Below are 21,174 nucleotides of genomic sequence, written 5' to 3'. Positions count from 1 at the left end.
TACTACCAGTTTAATTTAGCTGTGCTATCAATGCCATAGGAAAAAAAAAAAAAAAGACTGTCAGATATATGCATATAACCTGATTTATTCTTTTACGCTAATTTTGAAATGTGCCTGTGTTTGGGAAACTTTCTGTTTTTTTTCAGTATTTTCTGCAATTCTCTGTAAAGAAAATAGGTGGACTTGGCAGTGTTCAGATAATGGTTGGACTGGATGATCTTAAAGATCTTTTCCAACCTAAATGATTCTGTGAGTCTTCATTGGCTGACCAACAGCTCATTCCTGGGGCATAGTGTTACGTACATGTTACGATGCTTTCACTTGCAGCCTTTGTGACAATTGACAAGCTAACTTATATTCCCTCATCTCCCCAGCTAGGATCTGTCCTGGGTCCTCCTCACACAAGGTTATTACATATCCATGTAATAAAACCTTCTTGGTCATAACACATCTTTCCAAGAGAAAGGGTGAAAGCTTTGGTGCTTAAGACAATTGAAAGCAAGCTGAACAAAACACTAGAAATTCTAAGTGAAAAGGATACTTCTGCATTTCAAATTGCAATGGTAAAGAAGGTAAGTTGCTGCTCCTTAAAATCGAAGTTCTTGAAATTGCTTACCTTCCGCAATGCTTTGAAACCACAGTTTTTAGAGAAGAGGCTTGTATTTCACAAGGATTGTTCATCCTCTCTGGGCAGGGAAGGAATTATTATGACTTCAACCATAAGAGTGCAGAGCATTGCTCTTTCCTCAGTTATGTCTTGGAAGACCCACTGTTGAAGGAGAGCCTAAAGAGCAGCTGACAAAGAACTTGGAGCTTACTGGGTATGGATTAGCGCACCACATGATTGCTTTCTACCTAACCTTAGTCAAATGGAACAAATTATGTGCTCCTTTTTAAGAGCAGAGAATTTCTGATGTCTGATTTAAATTTGCATTTAACTAAAGGCTAGACAACACAAATAATCATAAGATGACACATCTTCATTACACACACATGGCTGCCTCCTTCAGATTCAGGACTAACTAATTCTCTCACACTGCAGGTTGTATTGGCAAGTGAGAGAGAAATAAGTCCCACTTCACTTGGCTTAGACATCTTCCAAAGGAGTATCACCATTTTGCATTCACTAAAAGGCTTTGTAGTTCTTTATAGAAAATACTGGACAACATGTGCGACAGAATAATTCCTGTAACACAGAGAGGAACGGTTCAGGACTTACGCTGTCCATGCCACGTCTTTAACAAGGCACGCAGTGGGCACGAGAAACAAGCCAAACCAGAAGTATCCACATCTTAACACCATTCCAGCCTGCAAAGAAAACAAATACATAAATCATGAATATTTTCAAGCCATTACATGTTAAGGGGTTTGTTTACAAGCAAAAAGGTAGAGCGATGGCATCAAACAGATCCATGATGTGGGTGATGTTGAAATCCGTTGGTGGGGTAAGTCTCATCAACTCTTAACATAAGTCAGGCCTACAATTAACAAACAGCAATGGCATTTTCACATTTTGGTCATTGCTTATGATCTTAAATTCCTTATACATTTTCAAAAAATAAAAATCAAGCGTTTTGACCAAATCACTGATATTGATTTGTGGATCCAGGCAAACACATCTTCATTCATGGAGAATAGCACCGTGAGTATATTTAGCTTGCACTTTTGTACCCTTTGCTTAATCTCTTTCTACCCACTGTTCTATATCTCTGAGCAGCATCAAACTGACATGAAAAAAATTTTCACATTTCTCACTAAAATGCTTCAGTCATATTCCACTTGAATACAGAACTTCCTCTTCAAACTACAGCTGCCTGAAACCCAGGGTGGGAAAGATTCACTCCTATCCTACAAATGGGTTTTTTTACAAACAAAGAGCTCAAAGTTTATATTTGCATTTTTCTTGTTGTAATGCTTGAACAAAAAGCTTGGTAGGATTTAAGAAGGAAGATAACTGGAAACCCTTCCAGTCCCAGCATACACACATGGTTATGGAACAAAGTTGAAATATAGCACTGTTTACAGAAATGCTATTTTAAGTGATCAGAATCTTGTACGGATAAATTAATGGTAAGGCCCAGGTTTGCTACATGGAAGGCTTGAGATGACCTCACCACCTCTTTCATGCACACACATGCACAATTCCCGTAAGAATCATTTAAGTTCTCTAGTGCATTAGAAACAGAAAAGATTTTTCTTCTGTAGTGATTCGTGTGCAGTACACAACTAAAACAGGGGCTGAAAGGCGGCAGCAGCATTCCCAGTGGTTAGCCACATTTTACTCACTTGCCAGTTAGGAATGTTACCATATCCCTTCCCCAAAATATTATTTACTTCTCAACATTTTGTATGCCGCATACAATACACACACACCCCTACTGACGTTCACGTGCAATGTCACCGAAGGCGGGGGGACCCATAGCCATGGACACAGCACTAAAGCAGCTGTCCCCCCGCAGTGTAATACAGGCTTGGCTGTGGCTCACAGCTGAGCACCCCGCAGAGCAGCAGCCTGCAATGCTGAAGCGTCAGGGCATTTTACAGACAAAGCTGAGCTACAGAACACGGAACCAAATAGGACATCTACTAGCCTTTGAAACACATTGTGAGAAGACAAAATTTGTAATTATACCCTTCCTAAGACAAATGTGGTTGATGGCAACACAAGGAACTCGCACCACTCAGCAAAGCTTTAAAGCCGAGAAAAGCTATCACTGCCTTGCCAGGACACCCACCCGTAGCACCCAGCATCCTCTCCTCGCGTTGATGGCTGTTTAAAGTTATCCAACTCACAACTGAGTCAAATATAACAGCAACTTGCCCTTCAATTGCCAAGTAGTGAGTGCTTCCAAAAGTGTTTTTCACTCCTGAATGTTAAATCCTCCATGCTGTTGCTGGACTGACAGATCAGCGGTAAATCTTGTACTGAAACCAAGAGCGTGCTAGACTGTGCTAAAACATTTATGGAGACTTTGCCACCCACACAGCCAGTAAGCAAACACACTCCAGCCCCAGAATCAGCTCTCAGTTATTCGTGAGCCCTCATGCCTACTTTCACATGGGAATGCCAGAAGCATACGGGCAGTTTTGTTCTAGGCCTAAGGAAGATGATGTGCAGGAACAAGAAGGAAATCATAACTTTATTGTTAGCCAAAGAGCCAAACTGTAGTTACACAGTGGCAAAACATAATGAGATTTATCCTGACATTTTACTTTTCTTTGGCTGTGACCCTGCAAGTGCTAGCAGTCTGATCACATCAGCATTTCCACTGACCATCCTTCCACTACTGGTGCTAAAAAGGGCTAAAAAAGAGCCACAGTATTCTATATGCAATTTCTGCTATTTTTGCTTCAAATATTTTACATTCCACTTTTTGCTTTTCTAGCTGAAAGCAGCTCTACACACTTTCAAAGTGCAGAATCTTAGTACATGTTCAATAGAAGTTTAAGTGCTGTTACTGTTATTACAAATGTTGATATCTCAAGTCAATGGCTATGAATTTGGACAACTCACACTGACACCAAAAAAACCCTCAATCCAAATACTTTTGCCCGCAATTAAGCTTTTTACTCAAGTATTATTCTGTTCCAAAACTGCAGCATAACAGTAAAACTATTCATCTCACCTGAATCCTGTCAGACACACGCACTTTACTACTGGCAAGCATTTTTCTGCACAACCCTTTCCAAGATTTTACTCCAATGCCCGAGCCCATCTGGAATTTGGCTTCCCTGCTCGTCTCTAGTTTCCTCTTGGAGTTGTATGACCGCTGTGTTGCGGGATAGGGAACTGGTTTATCTTGCAGGCACAGCTCTGCCTCTGAACTCTGCCTCCTCTCTGAAAGCACCACCATCTGCTCACAAGACGAGGAGCTCCTCAGCAGAAGAGTCACTGGAAACCACCTAACATATTCTGGGGACATCCACAGACAGCCTTTTTACGATATTCTCCAACTTGTGGGATAGAGGACTGGGTTATGAACAGAAACTATAGTAAAAACACCTATATATCACAACAAAGCCTTCCTCAGACTTCACAGCTGTTGCTGTTCTCCATCCCAGTTGTTCAGCTATTCCTGGCAGCAGCAAAGACAGTACCACAATACATCTTTGATGAACCACAGCATTTCCATACTCAGTCCCAATGAGTAACACACTTCAGCTATCAGTTATCACCCCCCGATAGGAAAAGCAGAGCTACTAAACAGGAATCACCAACATTTTAAATTCTTTTTAAGAAGGTCACAAGAAGGACGAGTAGAAATAATTTGGTTTTTAAACAAATTCAAAAATTGACCAGTTCTGTCATCACACAGGCCCCATGATATGCAACTAAGTAATTTTTATCCTGTCTACTGACGTAAACATTAATGACTAGCACATCCAAAGCTAGCTACCAGAAGCCATTAATCACAAGGCATCCCAAAACCACTCCAGACTAATGCAGGTCCTCCTGCTGAAGACACTGCAGCCTAAACTGCTGCCATCAGTAGACTGCCTTCCAAGCACTGATAAGACCGCCACAGTAAAATCACTCATTTTGCAGGAGTGATACCATTTGTTAAGATGAAAGAATGGGAATAAGAAAAGAAAGGACAAAACACATTAGCTCCAATTATTTCACAATTGAGAAGCAAACAATTTAGGTCCCAATACCTTTAACCTCTTGTAAAGTGTTTTTGTAAGGGTGGGTACTTCCTTTTTTTCTTTGAAACACAGTTAAAAAAATCAATACTACTGGCCAGTCAGAATGACTAGGAATATGTGGCTCTGCACTATTATTTCAGAAAGCCTAAGTTAAGAGGGTGGTTGGGTTTTTTTTGTTGGGGGGGGGTTGAGTTTGGGTTTTTTGGTTTGTTTTAGGTGAAGGACATGCTCTGCACAAGTGTACCAAATAGGGAATGGATTGTTTAAAAAAAAAAGTATCTTAAATAACAATATGGAATAAATTTCAAACTCTTTTCTCCATTTTACTACTCTTAGTATGCAAATATGCATAATTCATAGTTTTACTGTTCCACCAATAGGTGGTGCCACTATTTTCAACAACAACTTCCCAGGAGAACCGAGCCTGAGGCGCCCAGGAGTGGGAAATCAAATAGCCAGAAAGTTTTGGTTTTCTTATCACAGCATGGTTAGACAACTACTGGGGACCAGTAAATGCTTCAGACCAAACAAGGGTCTCAATCATCTTACAACATCCAAGAAAAGTGGGACGAAATTTAAATTCATATTTTGAATAATAAAAGCTTTTCATTACTTCATTTCCTCATATATCCATGCAACCTAACTCTGATAAAAAATGGACAGCAAAAGTGTAAGACCACGATAGAAACCACTGGGTTTATATTTGCAGTGCAACAAAAAATATTATTGGACGTATGCCTGGATCCTCATTATAATTCTCTCCACGAGGCATGGATAACGACCCAATAAGCTGCTCAATTATGATTTCATATCCATTTAATTCCAGCTTTATACACCAGGGATCCAAGTCCAACCTGCAGTCAGGTGACCACAGTCAGATCGCTTTGGTCCCCACTAGTCAAAAGCGGATGATAGCATGGCACTGCCTTTGGCAGCACTTGGGAAAGGAGGAGAGAGGATGAAGATGGCAACATTATTATTGTGAGAGTTTCTCCTATGATAACACCACAAGAAGTGTTCACTGCTATCAGATGCTACCGATCTAGACACCTGGGCCACTGAAGGATCCAGCTGATGAGAGATTTGCCTGGAGCTGCAAGTGCAGCTCTAGGAGCCTTGGCCCTGCTGCTCCACCTGCATTGCCTCAATAAAACAAAAAAAACCAGAAAGCAGTGCATCACCAGCAGGCAGTTAACCCCATCTTAAGGTAGTCAGCTGAGATGGACGAGGTAGTCCACCTGCCAGCACCTCTCCTCCATCAATTCTAGACTAATGGCTTGGTCTGAACACACCACTTGAGAAGGGCTAAAGCTGGGACAGGGAAATCCCAGCTGGTCACTCTGCTCCCAGCCCATGTTAGACAAGTCACTGGGAAGCATGTCTGTTATTCAGTCGATGAGGACAATCATCTTCAAAGCCTGCCGCAGCCCATCGCTCTGAGGTGCTCCTCCTAGGGTCTCAGTCTCAGACATTTTCCCACCAATGACAGGGTGCTACTAGCTTGGGCAAACAGCCACACTCCATTGATCCCAAAGTCCCAGCACCTCACCTGATGGCATGGTGTATGGAGAAATATATTATTCTCCATGAGAAGCTCAGGCATCAACACTGGGACATTGCAGCAATGCTCCTACTTTACCCTGGAAACTCCCATATTCCTGGGGAAGACTGCATTTTATTCGCTCTGTAGATTCAGTAAGGCTGATTAAGAAACTGCTTTTAAGGTCTAGGAAATATTTTCAGTAGAAAGTAAATAACCTTGAAACTGTACTTTCAGTGATGTTACATCTTATGTATCTTTGCTGCAGGTTTTTGGTTTGGTTTTTTTTTTAATGCTTTTCATGACTAAATTTGAAACCTCACTGCAGTATGACCAGGAACAGACTCCACACATGAAAAAACTATCAGACTGTGAAGAATATCACTGAGCAAACTCCCTTGCAAACATCTGATGTATTTATACAGTTTGCAGATCACTACCCAGCCCTGTTTTCCTTTAGACAGCTACACCGTGCATCCTCTGCATGTTTTGGGTCCTCTTAAGAGTGAATGTTTCAGTGCCAGCACCGGGTAGTTTTCTTCTTTCACAAGACCTGGAAGTTTAACCTTGAAAGGGCAAAAATGTTCATCCTTATCAACCAAGTGGCTTTTTTTAAGGAGACACAGGACTTGCCACACACTAAAACTGTAAGCACATGCCATGCAACAACTGGAAGATACTGTGTCAAAGCAATCCATTTTTTCATAAACTGTTCTGAAACCATCAACTAGCAATGGCTTTCTCCCACTTTAGGTGATAAACCAGCATCTGTTAGATTCAGTCAAAACCACCTACTATTTCTATCAGCTTATGTGGAATGATCAGTATCTCCACCCCACGCTGCTACACTGTACAAAACACACAAATTCTGTTACAATTACTGGATTATGCAAGATCCTTAAAATGCTACGAATACCAGACCCACCGTAAAGATCATATACATTAAAACCCAACTGCCAAGAGATGACAGGGCTTGCTCATGGTCACACAAATCAATTACAGTGCTGGGCAGATTGCCCAAGACCCTCAATTAAATCACACTACAGAGAGATTGAGTGTACTGGAGCCTGAGTATGAAATATAATCAATATCGAAGAATGCAGTCTCAAGGATTTTCCCTGTGCGCGCTGGAACATAATCTAGCCTCAACATGAGTCGGTGCTTAAGAACTTTTTCCCCCCCAATACAGCTGTAGCCAACTCCAGGATGGATAGATTTACTAGATTCAGGGCTGACAGGTGTGATCAACAGATTTATCAGCTCCCTCTTCAACAAGCATCTTGGCTGGAAAGGTGCCTAAAGAATAACCCCTTTGGGTTAGTGGCAAAGTGTTAAAAAATGAGACAGAAGAATTTGATTCCCCCTCCCGCTTAGACCACTGGGAGTCAGGAGTACCTCAAATGAAATCAGCAGAGTTCTGCCACTGAAAGGTTGGCTGCATATTTCCATGTCTGAAATAAAGATGTGCAATGTTTTCCATAATGTAAGAGTTTTCATTCTAAAATGACTCAGATGAAAACAATGACCTCACCGGCTGGCTGGATTTAACACAATGACACATTGGTCCAGTCTCAAACCTATTTCCTCCCTCTCGCAGTCTCCACTCACACAGCCATGTCCCCTTGAGAGCAGTAAAAGGAGGGAAAAAAAAAAAAAGTATCAGATACCTCACTCAGATATTTTACTCCTTTTCCTTAATTTTATCAGTCATACTTACAACCATATAAAAGTCTAGAGTAAGACATCTATCCACTAACTAGCTTCTATGACAGTTACCAAGCTTATTGTTAATTTTAATGTAATACCTGGATATAAATGTAGGGAGGGATGACAAGAGCAGTACTTGGAGCAAAAAGAAAAATGGCGACACAATATCACAAAAGGCACATAATTCAGCATTCCTAGTCAAGCTCAAGGTATTTTGAGATAGGTCTCAGGCAAGAAGCTTTTCATTCAAGAACTTGCTAGTTGCAATGGTTAAAAGAAAGCATGAAAATACAAACTAAACTCCAGTAAACCCAGAAAAATATCATGTCAACTCGAGAAAAGACAAACCAGTTGCTCAAAGTTCTTTCATGATCAGAAAATTCCAGGTACAGGCAATACAAAACTACAAACCCAAAAATTAGTATCTTCAAGAGAAAAGAAAAAAACCCACATCAAACCCAACTTCACATACACTGCTGTGATTTTGGAAAAACTATTTAGATAGGAGCGCAGTGAAACCCTCAGATCTTTTACTTCCTTTTATTTTCTTGTTAGGAACAATTTTTTCCATAATGGAAGAACACAGTGAGTTAGCAACCTATTTGTATTCTATTTCTTAATGTAATTTACAAAATTATTATCTGATACATAAATTAATATATCATTGGGCAAACGTGCCCCAAAGGGTGTTAATAAGCTCTGTTTTGTGTTAACTAAAAATATATTCTACATACGCAGCCTCGCCTAAGAAAAAAAATACTATCTCATTACTTAATTAGTATACAACACTACCAATTAAACATGGAGCCTGCCCATGTTACTCTCCATTATAACTGTGATAGCACAGAATTAAGAAAATAAATCAGATTGTGTTTTAATTTGATTTTATGATTCACTTGCAGTGTAAACTAATGTAATTTCACCCAGCCTATCACTTGTTTTTCATTATTGGTTACATTAAGCTCAATAAAAAAATGTAAATTAGTGTTTCTTCAAAGCCACTTACAGAAGACTGTTGGTTAAAAATTAGTAGCAAAACCATACTCCATGTAAATGGAAATAAGTGGATTCTTGAAATTTTATTAGAAAGCACAGATACCATTAACCAAAGAACCTTCTCCTTGAAGTGGATGAAATACATCAGTAAATCTTTACATAAATGGCAGCAGGTGCTAATTATTCTTCCTAGTTAAAAATAAACAATCTAAAAATATAATTCTGTATTAGTCTGAGCTCCCCCAGTACAAACTAAAATCACTGAATAAGAGTAATTCCTTCCTTTACATGTGTTCTTGTGGACCATGGACTCTCTGAAAAAAAACCCAACAAGCTACTGAGGCAGAAGACACTGCTGATGGCATCCAAGGTTTATTTTTCTTCACCTGAGTCAGGCTTTATACTACTCTGAATCATAAGATAGTCTGAGTTTTCCGAGATGTCTCCAATTATACAGTTGTGCAACACTATATAATCTTCCTTTATATTTCAGTTTAAGATGAACTCACCCTCAAGGACATGGAAGAACAGGCCCACGGGTAGCTACTTGCTGATGGGTGGTGACCTGCCACAGTGCTGTAAACTTCACTCAGCCCAAGTCAAATCTGTAGGAAAATGTGCTTCCCAGTATAAAAGCAAAGTCACCCCTATAGACATTTTTTTAGAATCTTTGCAGTTTTTCTTTCCTTCCACCTCAAAATAAACCAACACAGGCATAAATAGGAAGAACAAAGTAAATCTGAAACAGTAACTTTGATAGACCTGACAATGAAACAGTTTGTTTTGTTCACAGATTCATACACTTCAGTGTAAACTACTCTGCATATAAAAAGAAATATATACATTATGTTTCTCCTTTTGAAGTCATGGTCACTTGTTTGGCGCCTCTAACTTTTTCTGTGCAGGTTTTAATAGTAACCACTCTTGTATAGTGGTTGTCCTTATTTAATAACTGTGCCTTTATCACAAAAGCTGCAGGGGGAAAAAAAGAATTAAATTTTACAGACCCCACCTTTGGATTTAAAACTCTAAGGGAGTAATTATGTTTAGCAGAAGCCATTCCTTGCCAGTGAAGATATAAGATATTTGTACAACCTGCTGAGTTACACCTACAAAGAGAGTCAAAACCTTTGAGCTTCCTGGCTTTGTGTGTCTAAATTTTCCAACTGTGCTACTGCAACAACACTAGCTTCCTCGCATAAACCACATTTGTTGCAAGACACTCTTTCCTCCTCAATATTAGCAAAGTAGCACGCCTAAGTAAAAAGGTGCTCTACCAAAAGAAGAAAGACCACTTTCAGGAACCCTGGTCTTACTCCAGCTCTGCCATGGTTTCACAGTATGAATTTGGGCATCTGTCCTAACCTCAGAGAAAATACAGAAAAAACAGTCAACCTCACTGGAGTGTTTAAAAAATAACTTTTTAAACAACTGTTTAAGTAGTATATTGAAAAATAGGTTTGTTATATTAGTATCAAATAACACTTTCCCCATCTCACATGATTGTTTTATTTTTTAAAAATAATCTCTGAAATCTGCACTTACTCCTTTTCTATTTGTTTTGCCACTGAGTAAGAGAGCAGATTAAAAAAGAAAACATACACCACATTAAGCTATACCATTTCAGGTATATTTCAGGTAAGTATAAATTAGGTATCATCCACTTGCCAGAGCCATCTGAATGATTTAATCTTCTGATTGAAGCTGCTGACCAGAACTCAAGTTCTACAGCATGTATAAAGATCTGGAATGGCCAGTGGCAAAATTGTCATCAATATTAAATTAGATTCTGCACTTTGTCCCCACATCTGGCAAATAAGTTGACTTTAGCAATACTGCTGCTCTCCAGAGCCCTGATCCAGCAGTTTAAATGGGGCGTGCAGACATCTACGCTTCCAGGCAGCTGGAAAGTACGGTGACTCTACACATGGTTTGCTGCTTGCAGTGGGCTACAGCATCAAAATCCACAAATGGGAAGAATGGGAGTTTTGCTACTTTTTGTTTTTAACTTATTTCCTGATATGATTTCAGATTAAGTTTACCAGGATAACATTATTCCCTATGTCTTTAATGTTGTAGATTACTTAATAGTTCAAGAGATTCAGAAAATGGCTGATAATGACACAGCATAAATTAGACCTAGTAACTGCAAGGCTCAGAGAAGTAGGTATTACCCAGTTTTTCAAACTGGGGTATAGTCTTATACATCAATGAGCAGGTTGAATTCTTACTGAAGTTAACAGCAGCTGAAAGTACATCATTTCCGTAGAGAGGGCTTTGTATTCTGCAAAACTACATCCTGTAAACTCAATTTTATAGACCTTCATCTGTTCTTAATCTGTTGTAGCGATGGTGGACTTGCATCACATAACAGTCATTACTTCCCTACACTGTGTTTCTCCGGGAAGACTAGTTTACTAGCTCAGTCACTACATATTCAGCTGGGATTTTATCTTCACGCAATGGTTATTTCTTAAAGCATACTCTAAACACAGTTAGCTCAAAGTTTTCTTCACTGTAATACTGCCTCTCTTGAAGGCTCTCAAGACTTCGGGTTATTTTAGTTCGACTCAGATCAATGGGGCCTTACCATAGATGGGTACTTTTTCCCATAAAACCATGGTTCTTTCCTTCGTTTTCATTCCTAGAGCTATTTATTTCACTGCCTGAGCACACACGGCCGCTTCATACAGCCACCATGCCCTTGTTCCTTGCATTATCATATAAGCAGTACACGTGCAGTGATTCCCACCACACCCTCTGGCCAAACCCGGGAGATGCACCGTCTCTCCCTTCTTCCTTTCACCCTTTACTGAAATCTTCATAACAGCAGCACAAATAGTAGTGATTTACATAAATTCTCTTTTCCACACCACATAGCAAATCACAGCTACAAATGCCTGCTCTGAACCTGTAGATATATGAATGGCAGACAAAAGTTAGCTTCCCAGCCCGCAGAGATGCCCAACAAGCCCACTAGTATGTGGTGCACTATTTGATGTCTGTAGGGGATAGCTAGTGCCATGACAGATCTTCCGCGCTGCTCAGTCTTGGTCACCTTGTGCCATCCCTATTTCTCCATACATGGCTAATGTCTGGGCATATGACATGCAAAACAACAGCCAGAGACACACCTAACCGCTGAAGACAGACAGTCCCACAGGAAACGTTCTCAATCATAAAACATCGACAAAATGACACAACCACCACAAGTGCTGGCCGAAGGTGAGGAGGGCAGGCAGCACAGCCACCTCCTGTCCCTGCATCCCTTCCCAGCAAGGCAGACCAGGCAACCTTTCCACCTGTGATGTGCAACGGAGGTGGCACCACTTTTAAGAGATGCATATTGCCAGCTTCTTTGCTGGGAAGAACACTGCAGAAGTACAATACCATTTTGTGCACTAACTTTATTATATTGATTTATGCTTTCCCTTTAATTAAAAGGTACCAGGAAAACATTTGTTTTTGATTCCGATGCTCAAACCCACTGAGACTCCTTTCAGACAACTCCCCAGCACAGGTTCAGCAGGCCCTGTCTACATCACCACAATGAATTACTTCCATGAACGCACGGGCCAAAACCCTTCCCGAATCCTTCCCCCTAATCCCCGACATCTGTTCTGCGTCCAGGCTGGGCTGCGGTGGGGACCTGCCAGTGCCTGCTGTCAGCATGGCCGCAGATGAGTAAACACACCAGCGCTCGTGTCAGGCTGCCATGTGATTTCAGCTGAGAGCTCCGGACATGGGGCACGGTTCTCATTTAAAGCCTTCGTAACTTCGAGGAAACACCTGTTAAGAAACTATCCAAAATAAATTTACCATGAGCCTTTTAAGAAAGAGAAAACCCATGATTGACAACAGCCGTACAAGATCCAACAGCAGCAGAATTCAAAGCCCCATTACAAACCCTGACCAATTAAATACATAAACAACACCATTTTTCATTTCAGGGTAACAGTTACTATTTCATTTCTCATCTTCCACTTAGAATAGATACTCTTCACACTGGAAGACTGAAGTCTGACCTGTTTTGACCCGGTTTATTTTCTTCTGTGTGCAAAAATCCTACAATGCCTTGTTGTGTGTAGTTTTAAAAGAAACACTCCCATATGGTTCCTCTTTAAAATGTCAGCAGCATATCATCGTGAACAATTTTAAAATAGTTTCTGCCTGGCTAGTGAAAAAAGGTGGATGGTGATATTCTGCTTAAAGCCTGCAAGGTACAGTAAATGAAAATCAGTAATTTTAGAATTACTATTAAAACCGTAGAAGTATTCAAATTTTCCAAAACATTACCAGTGACACCAGAAGCAGACCCCGAAGTCTTTCAAGTTTTTGAGTATCAGAGACAACCGTCATTTTTTTTAAAAAAGCTTGCCAACAATCTTCTAATTTAAACCATTGTTTTCCCCCCCTTTCGGGACTCTGGAGGTTTACCTAGGCTGATGGTGGGGACCTTTGCCTCCTCCCCACGCACACATCTGACCAGCGACCACACTGCAGGCCGGTTACTAATGACTGTGGTATTTTTCAAGAACACTTAAGCAATCTTGGAGCATGGGTCAACATCGACGTTCAGGTAAAACTATACCAGTTATTTGCAATATTTTGCATTGCCCAGTTTCTTTCCATCTAGGCCTCTCCAGCAATAACCATGCTGCTTACTAATTTAAGCACTACACCATGCCTGTGAGGCAGGAAATTTTACTTCTCCTACTGTAGGTATGGAAATCCAACATTCATAGCAATTAAAGCAGCCTTCCCTACATCACACAGCAGTTTTGGGGCCAAGGGCAGTTGAAGCCAACTCCAACAGCAATTTCCTTGGGATGCAGAATGCCAGGGGCGCAAAGTGCCTGCAAGGTGTCACCCACCACCCTGCTGCTGTGCCTGCACCAGCAGAGAACAAGAAACACTCTGGGCATAGCACAGCAGGCTGCACAAACAGCCCCTCTGGCGTAGTCAAAACGACTTCCTCACCAGATAACCTAATTCTGCTTGGCCCAGCTTGATCGAGTCCTTTATCAGAGCTTCAGAAAATAAGTTGAGAAAGGTCCTTGCACAAGAGAGTAACCAGTTAGATAACACGAAGTCATTGGCATGCCTACAAATGCAGTTAATGGAGAGAGATCATCACGGGCGTTCTGCAGATGAGTGTGCTGCGATTTGCACCAACCAAGATATTCGCAGATGGTCTAAGAAAAGGGTGAACAGCAAGGCAACAGTTTGAGAGGACACCATCACCCTTGGAAACCATGTAAAATAATAAAAACTAACCAGCAAAAAAAAAGGTTAACAGGACTTTTTGTGCAATAAAATAAAATTCAATGTCTTCAAGTAAAAAGTGATAGACATGGGGAAAAGTGATAGTAGTAATAATCAGCTGAAGGCCTAAGGATGCAATCCTATTACCTAGCAGTCCAAAAACCCAAACTGAATATTAGCACTTGTTAGGGATGGGATATGAGAAATGTGAACATTTTGCTGCTGTAAAAATCCTGTGCTTCCTCTACATGCTGCCTCCATTCCACAAAAGGACATCAGAGAATTAGAAAAGGTCAAGAGGAAAGGCAACAAAAGAAATCACAGTATGGTATGGCTTTACTGTGAGTAGTGGCTAATGTAATGACTTTCCTTTTTGGGAACATGGAGAAGAGACTATAAAGAGGCCTGTAAAGACAAGAATGACAGAAAGCAGGTAAACAGAATAATTGCTCCTTTCTTCCTCCAGTACAAGGACTGGGGAAACCGGATCAGACAGCCAGTGGCAGGTTCAAAACCAGTTAGAGGTAATATGCTTTCATACATATAGTGTAAGACTCATGCAGGTTGTGGACCAGAGAGTGATCCCATTACTCGAAAACCTTAACCTCCTTCCTGGAAAAAACACACACACACTGAAGATGAATAAATACAAAGGCATTGTTTCTGGGTGTTGAAATAACTGGAGCTGCTTAGAGCTGGGAGACTGTACCACATAAGTACCATTATATCCTTTCATATTCTTTTATTCTTCCTAATTACCTGCCACTGCGCATTGGTCCCAATTACCATCTTAGCTGTGACAAATACGCATCATTTAGATCACATTGGCTGGAGGCTGCAGATAAAGGAGATACTGAAAGCACCAAGGATAAAACATCTTTTTCATCTATCATGAAATGAAATCAACCGGGCACAACTGAGAGGATACATAACAGTGAGGGGGCCAATCCCCTTGACACTGCAGACCCCTACCCACCATCGTACTCTTTACATATCCCAGAGCCCACCTGCTTCCTCTACCTTCTAGAGCACACTCCTCCATTGCTCTCATATTAAATTTCACAGTCTCATAATTCTGTGTTCATCTTTAAGGTGGTGATGCTCAGTGAGACCCAGCGTGCTGGAAAGCCTGACTTGAAAAGATGAGCAGAGTTGATAGTTCTCTGGGACAGTCATCAGCCATTATCAGGGATGCTTGTTTCCAAAGACAGATGCTGATAAAAAGGCATTTGATCCATTTCTTCTAACCTACTAAGCATGCAATAAGGTCTTCTGCATGGCTACCTAACATTGTAGTGAGTAACATTGTCTCAAGATGGTGACTATATGGCATAATTCATACTACTCCTTTCTCCCTCACTCTCAGAGGGGAGAAACTAAGGACCTATGCACTTAAGAGCTGGGATTTGACTAATTCCTCTCACAGCAAGACAAGACAGCCACCAGTCTCAGCGATACTTAAATCCATTGCAGGACTGCTTCAAAGCTTTTAGTTTTGCTTAACAGGTAAGTAAGCTAAACTGATAAAGCAATGTGTATTCCAATGAAGAAGTAGGAGAACAGTAACTCAAATGTAGATATGCATTATGTAGAGCTCCATAAAGAATATTTTAGCAGAGGAAAACCCACACTGGAGTGTGAGTCTCCAAGTAAGGTTCAGCTCCTTCAAAACTGACAAGCTTTCAGCTCACAAAACCACACATTGTGGCCAACTTGCACCTTCCTATTAAACTTGCGCTGCAAAGTGAGGCTTTGCAATCCCTGCCAGTGACTATTCCATTTTCCAAGACACAGACATGAACACAGCTACAGAGATACGGTCTGGGATAAACACTCAGAAGAGTATCTTTGTATCACTTCCTCCATACAAACACCCTTTCCAGCATGTCTGGGGTCAGTCTGATATGAAAAGGGGTGACTCTGAGCATGTTCTGAGCCCCCAAATCAAAACCTGAAGTCCCTTCCTCTCCTCCTTTGGAGACAGCCCCACACACAGAGGGAGAAGGATGCTGAGAATCTGGGCTGCACAGGAAAATGCTCACAAAACAAATCCCACAACCATACATAATTGAGTAATCCAGATTTTGGCTTACTCGGGTTTATGAGAACCAAAACAGCATTTTAAATGCTTATTTTTGCTTTCCTTTAATTAAGCTTGCCTTAGGCTCACAAGCCTATTGAATTTGAAGCTTATTTTTAAAATAACTGACCTGGAGAGTTTTCCTACCTGCTCTGCCCCTTAAAGTACAACTCAAGTTCCTTCACCCACTTTCAGTGTTTTACCACTAGCTTGACAGCAACATGGCAATCATATAATCATATCAGAGGAAAAGACTTTCCTCCCTCCCCGCCCCCCCCAACTAGCTGATAAATATTAGCCATACCAAATAGTTTCAACCTCACTTGTAGACTCCAGGAGTCTTCCTGCAAGGTTAAAGATTAGGTGAGACAGCAGATTTTACATGTAGGTTGTGCTCTCCTGTTTCTCTCTCAGCTCTGAAACTGGGGCTTTCTGAAAGGCCTCCCGGCTCCCACAGTAAGCCCATTTGCTACAGGCAGCAGAAGCATTATCAAAGACTTCGTAACAGTCATCAGAAGCTGGAGCTATTCTGCAACTGACAGGAAAAATGTGGGCTTGCAACACCAACAGATGCATCCAATAGTTTCTTGAATCTCCAAACAGGCCAGGAAAAAATAATCCAGAATATTTATGTTAAACCTCCCCCGCTGCTACCCCTTCCAAAAATCCCTAAAGTCAGCAGGGAAGTATTGCTGAAGCAAAAGAGATTGCTAAGCTCAGTACAGCAACAAGGTAGCACCACACTAATGAAGCCATTCTGCTTTTGCACAGGCAGAAAGGATTACAAACCTGTGCAGCAATAAAAAAAAAACTACCAGATATAAATACAGCTCTGAAGACAATTATTTCAAGAAGGAAGAAGCTAAAACTTTCTGTATGTGCTGCTACTACACCCTAGATCACTAACGAAACAATCCAAGACAAAAAAAAAAATACAAACGCAGTGCAGTGTGGAAAAGAGGATGTAGCTAGAGGAAGATTTAGAGCGCCAGTTCCCTGTTAATGGTTCAGATAAATTCAGATGTGGTATGGTCATAAAGGTCTAGGGATTCACACATCTCTGTCTTAATTCAAGGCACTAATAACCAATCAGTATTTTAGATAAGACTATAAATATTTAATACTTTTAATCTTTTGAGTGCCAAGAATAATACTTCCCATTGTGTCCTTGCCTTTCCCACAGCAACAATGATGAGATTTCTCATCTGGCATTGCTGGCATTGGCAGGATGTCAGGTGGTTTTAGTAGTAGCAGTCAATTAACTTAAGTTACATCTAATTGATCCATTTCCTGCTCTGATAAACAATTGTAAACAAATACTTCTCTTCAAAGGAGAAGCTTTGTTCACAAATTAAAAAAGGAAAGGGGCCATCTGAATCATGCTAGTCATGGCTGTGTCAGAGATTTTATTATAAACACTATTTTTAGGGCTCTAAATGAGCGATGTGACATTAAATATGAAGAGCCAAATTCTTCCCCAGTTTAACATGACAGTGGCACTTCCTCACACAACACTCTTTGCTTTTTTGTTTTTTTAACCTCTTCTGTGTTACTGACAGCAGTATGTGTGTGTATTTACACTGTTTTGATTTTCCTAACCTGTATTTAGCCTTTCTACTTCATGCTCAATTTTGGCACAGCAAGCTCGCTACCCCCCTTCTCTTACACTTCAGTCAGCTTCAGTGCCTGGTTCCTGAGTCTCAGCAGAACAACAGTCCCAGCAGAAAACCAAAAGCAAATGACTTCTGTTTCTGTTTGTAATTCCCATTACAGGCAGAAATCCATCCCCATTTTGATCAGTATGCATTTTTGTGGCCCTTTTCCATACCTCTCAAAATGTAGCCAGGGAAAAAATTCAGTGTAAATTTTAGGCTGTTATGCTAATTTGCGAGAGGTCACAATACACAGAGTCACTTGCAGTACACCAGCTTCACTGAAAGCGCAGCCTTTACTGAAAAGTCATGGTACTACCTATACTTCACCCTGCCCATCCCCCCACCTGTAATTTCCTTTCCTTATTCACAGACATTGAAATTGTGATATAAAGATCATGAAGATATTTGCTTGCCTCTGAATGATTACAGATCCAATGATAAAGCACACTACGTAGTTTTGCTACTACTATGTTTTCTCCTCTGGCAGAAGGAGAGAAATTCTTAAATTTGGGGGATTTAAACTGCCACTGTCATTTAATTACCAAAAGCATTTGTTAAAGTAATTAGGAAAGGGTGGTCCATTTTATTTTTCATTTTTATATGGTCACATACCTTTAGTTCAGGAGTTCACATCTATTTTTATTAAAATGCACAATTCACATACCACTCGAGTGAAAAGATCAAGAGATTGATTTCTACACACTATCAGCTGCCATGTCTGTCTTGACAGATTCAGGGTGTTTCCACACCCAATTGCCCTGACCAGCATGGTTATAATGTAAGACAGCTATTAGCATGCCAATGAAGTTTCTGAAAATGATGGTAGCACCATATATTATGTATTTTCAGGAGTGAGGTGCCTGCTGTTAATTTTCCAGTCCAGACGTCCTGTGTTTTACCTGACACCTTTTTAAAGACAGGAAATCAAGGCCAAGTGCAAACTCAAACTACACAAAATAACCTCACCCTGTGTGCCACTTGGCAATCAAGTTCCAGGGATGCTCATAGGAATAAGGTGTTTCCTCTAAGCCGGAAAAGGCCATATCCAAGCTGTTTCACCAAGCAGTAAAATGCTACATCTTATTTACTAACCCAGGAGCTTAAGTACAATATTCCAGGACTAACACTGTCTGAAACTGCAAGTTCTAGACATTCAATACTTGTAAGTCTGGAGATCCAAAACAAAACAGCGGCTTACAAAAGAAGTGATTCTCTGCAAAGTGCATTCAAAACAGCAGAAGATAAAGGTGTACCTATATATATATACACACGCCTTCCTGAATCAATTGTGAAGCATAACTGATCATCACCAAAGTACTGAAAAAAAGCAAAAAAGAAATGAAACATTACAATAATTAGCAGACATCAATCAACCTCAGGAAAGTAATCTAGTAACATGATTTGGTGCCCTTCACTTGACTGACAGCATTAGTCTAGTGCAAACAAGAGGACTCTCTGTCAAGTCAGAAGAAGGTAAGATAGCTTCATCATGTCATTACTATTACAATAGCAATGTTCCTTTTAGAACAAACAGGAAAACATAACACAGGGGACCTCACATACCGAAAGGAACTGGCCAACGAAAGGGAAGCGAACCTGGAGCTCTCCAAGGCTAAACCAAATATGAAATGTCCAAAAGACAGCTGCTTTAACCTCCTCAAGAGACATCACTGCTCTCAATCCCTGGCAAAGCTTCTACTGTTGAAAACTTTATCAGTCTTGAGTTCATTTCCACTGACAGAATCCAGGTTTATTTACTCCTCCCTTACTTGGGACAGACTCCTGCACCTGCTTAGATGTCAGCTTGACCCCAATAGGCTTTGTGGTTAGGCTTGCCTACAACATAATTATTGCATGGAAAGGCTCTAACAGGATCTAGATTAGCACATTCCAGCAGTAGAAGCTGATCAACTAAGCGTTCATGTGACCAGCAAGTTTGATGTACCTGAAAAGCAGGAGAAACCCCAAGAAACTGTTGCCTGGGGAAGCCAGAGTGCCTGGGCTCTTTTCTGCCATAGTCACAGCTCAGCAACCTGGAAGCGAGTTCCCCCTCCGACAGGCTTTTCTCCAGAGCACCTCTCTTCACTGATGATGTATACGGCGTTACTCCCCCAGGACCACCTTAGAGCTTTCAGAGAACAACTTCACATATGTATAGGAATGAAAAGATAAGCATATTTCCACTTTTTTTTTATTTGTTAGTTATAAACCGAAAAACAAATACCAAACAGAATAGTCCTATTTTCAGCTAAGAGCATTATCCCCTTCTGACTTAAGACACCAAAACCCATAAAGAATTCAGACCAAGAGATAAGACAGTCAGCAATATTACTGTCAACATCAGAACATTTAAAAGAAATAAGATGTGAACCACTGTAGATTTTCACATCTTTCGAAATCTTACTGACCCTGGCAGCCTCAAGCCACCAGAGCTCACAGAACAGTAAGTACTAACCTCTGTTCTTAGAAAGGGGCAATGTAGTTATCAATGCGGGCTTTTAAAGCATTATCCTTCAAACATGTCAGGTCCAAAGGAAGTATACATACTGGGAAATTAGGTCTGGAAATTCAGACTGAATAGAAAGAGGCAGACTTTTACAAATAAAAAGCCAAGTGAGAATCAGCGCACGCATCCAAACGCTGATGCAGGGGTACCTTTCAGTTTGAGGGTGTCTGGGCCATGTTCCAAGTCCATACAGGGACAAGACACAAATGTGCAGGTGACATTTCCTACATTCCAGTTTTCATGGAAACTGAATGCTGGTGCGTGGGCTGGAACGGAGCCCACAGCTTATTTCAACATGTTCCTGACGTGGACCAGTCAGGGCACCCTGCAGAGCCCTCCCAAGTGTCTGTTTAGACATAGTCAGTGAAATCAAATAATAGCAGAAAGTCAGATGCCTGCATTCTGTTCGGACTGCGGTACCTCTTGCTGTTCTGATTCATGGCTCACCACCTTGGATTTTATGTAACAGTAAAGCTAGTACAGTAAGACTGAAAAATTTTCTAATGTAGTATTAAAGTTAATTCTGATGTTTTTAAGGCAGAAACTACGTTCCATTTTGATTGTAACAATAGATTGAAATTTAAAAACACTGCCCAGGATACATAGAAGAATTACAGTATGGAAAAGTAATTAATCTTAGTAACCCAGAGGGGAAAAAATAAAAGGAAACAATAAAAGAAATTAACACAGGCAATCAAATAACTGGAAGTGCTGCATAAAAGAACTGGTCTAGAAGGATATTTATAAATTACTCCTCTTTCTCAGAGGACAACTAAAT

At 40.6% G+C, this 21,174-nt stretch overlaps 1 protein-coding gene across 5 annotated transcripts in view; it reads right to left on the bottom strand.

Annotated features, from left to right (window-relative positions):
* The window catches only part of ATP8A2 (ATPase phospholipid transporting 8A2), a 347,387-nt gene that overhangs the window by 33,981 nt on the left and 292,232 nt on the right, over positions 1-21,174 (bottom strand). For all 5 annotated transcript variants that reach the window (XR_005826448.1, XM_040584302.1, XM_040584303.1 and 2 more), the window contains one exon: positions 1,220-1,308. Coding sequence is in view for 4 of the 5 variants with exons in the window: in XM_040584302.1 (XP_040440236.1) it covers positions 1,220-1,308 (89 nt within the window). In the remaining variant the exon portion in view is untranslated. The remainder of the gene's footprint in view (positions 1-1,219; positions 1,309-21,174) is intronic.

The sequence above is a fragment of the Falco naumanni genome, chromosome 2, assembly GCF_017639655.2.
Source record: "Falco naumanni isolate bFalNau1 chromosome 2, bFalNau1.pat, whole genome shotgun sequence".
Taxonomy (NCBI): Eukaryota; Metazoa; Chordata; class Aves; order Falconiformes; family Falconidae; genus Falco; species Falco naumanni.
This window is presented reverse-complemented; position numbering and strand designations above follow the sequence as displayed.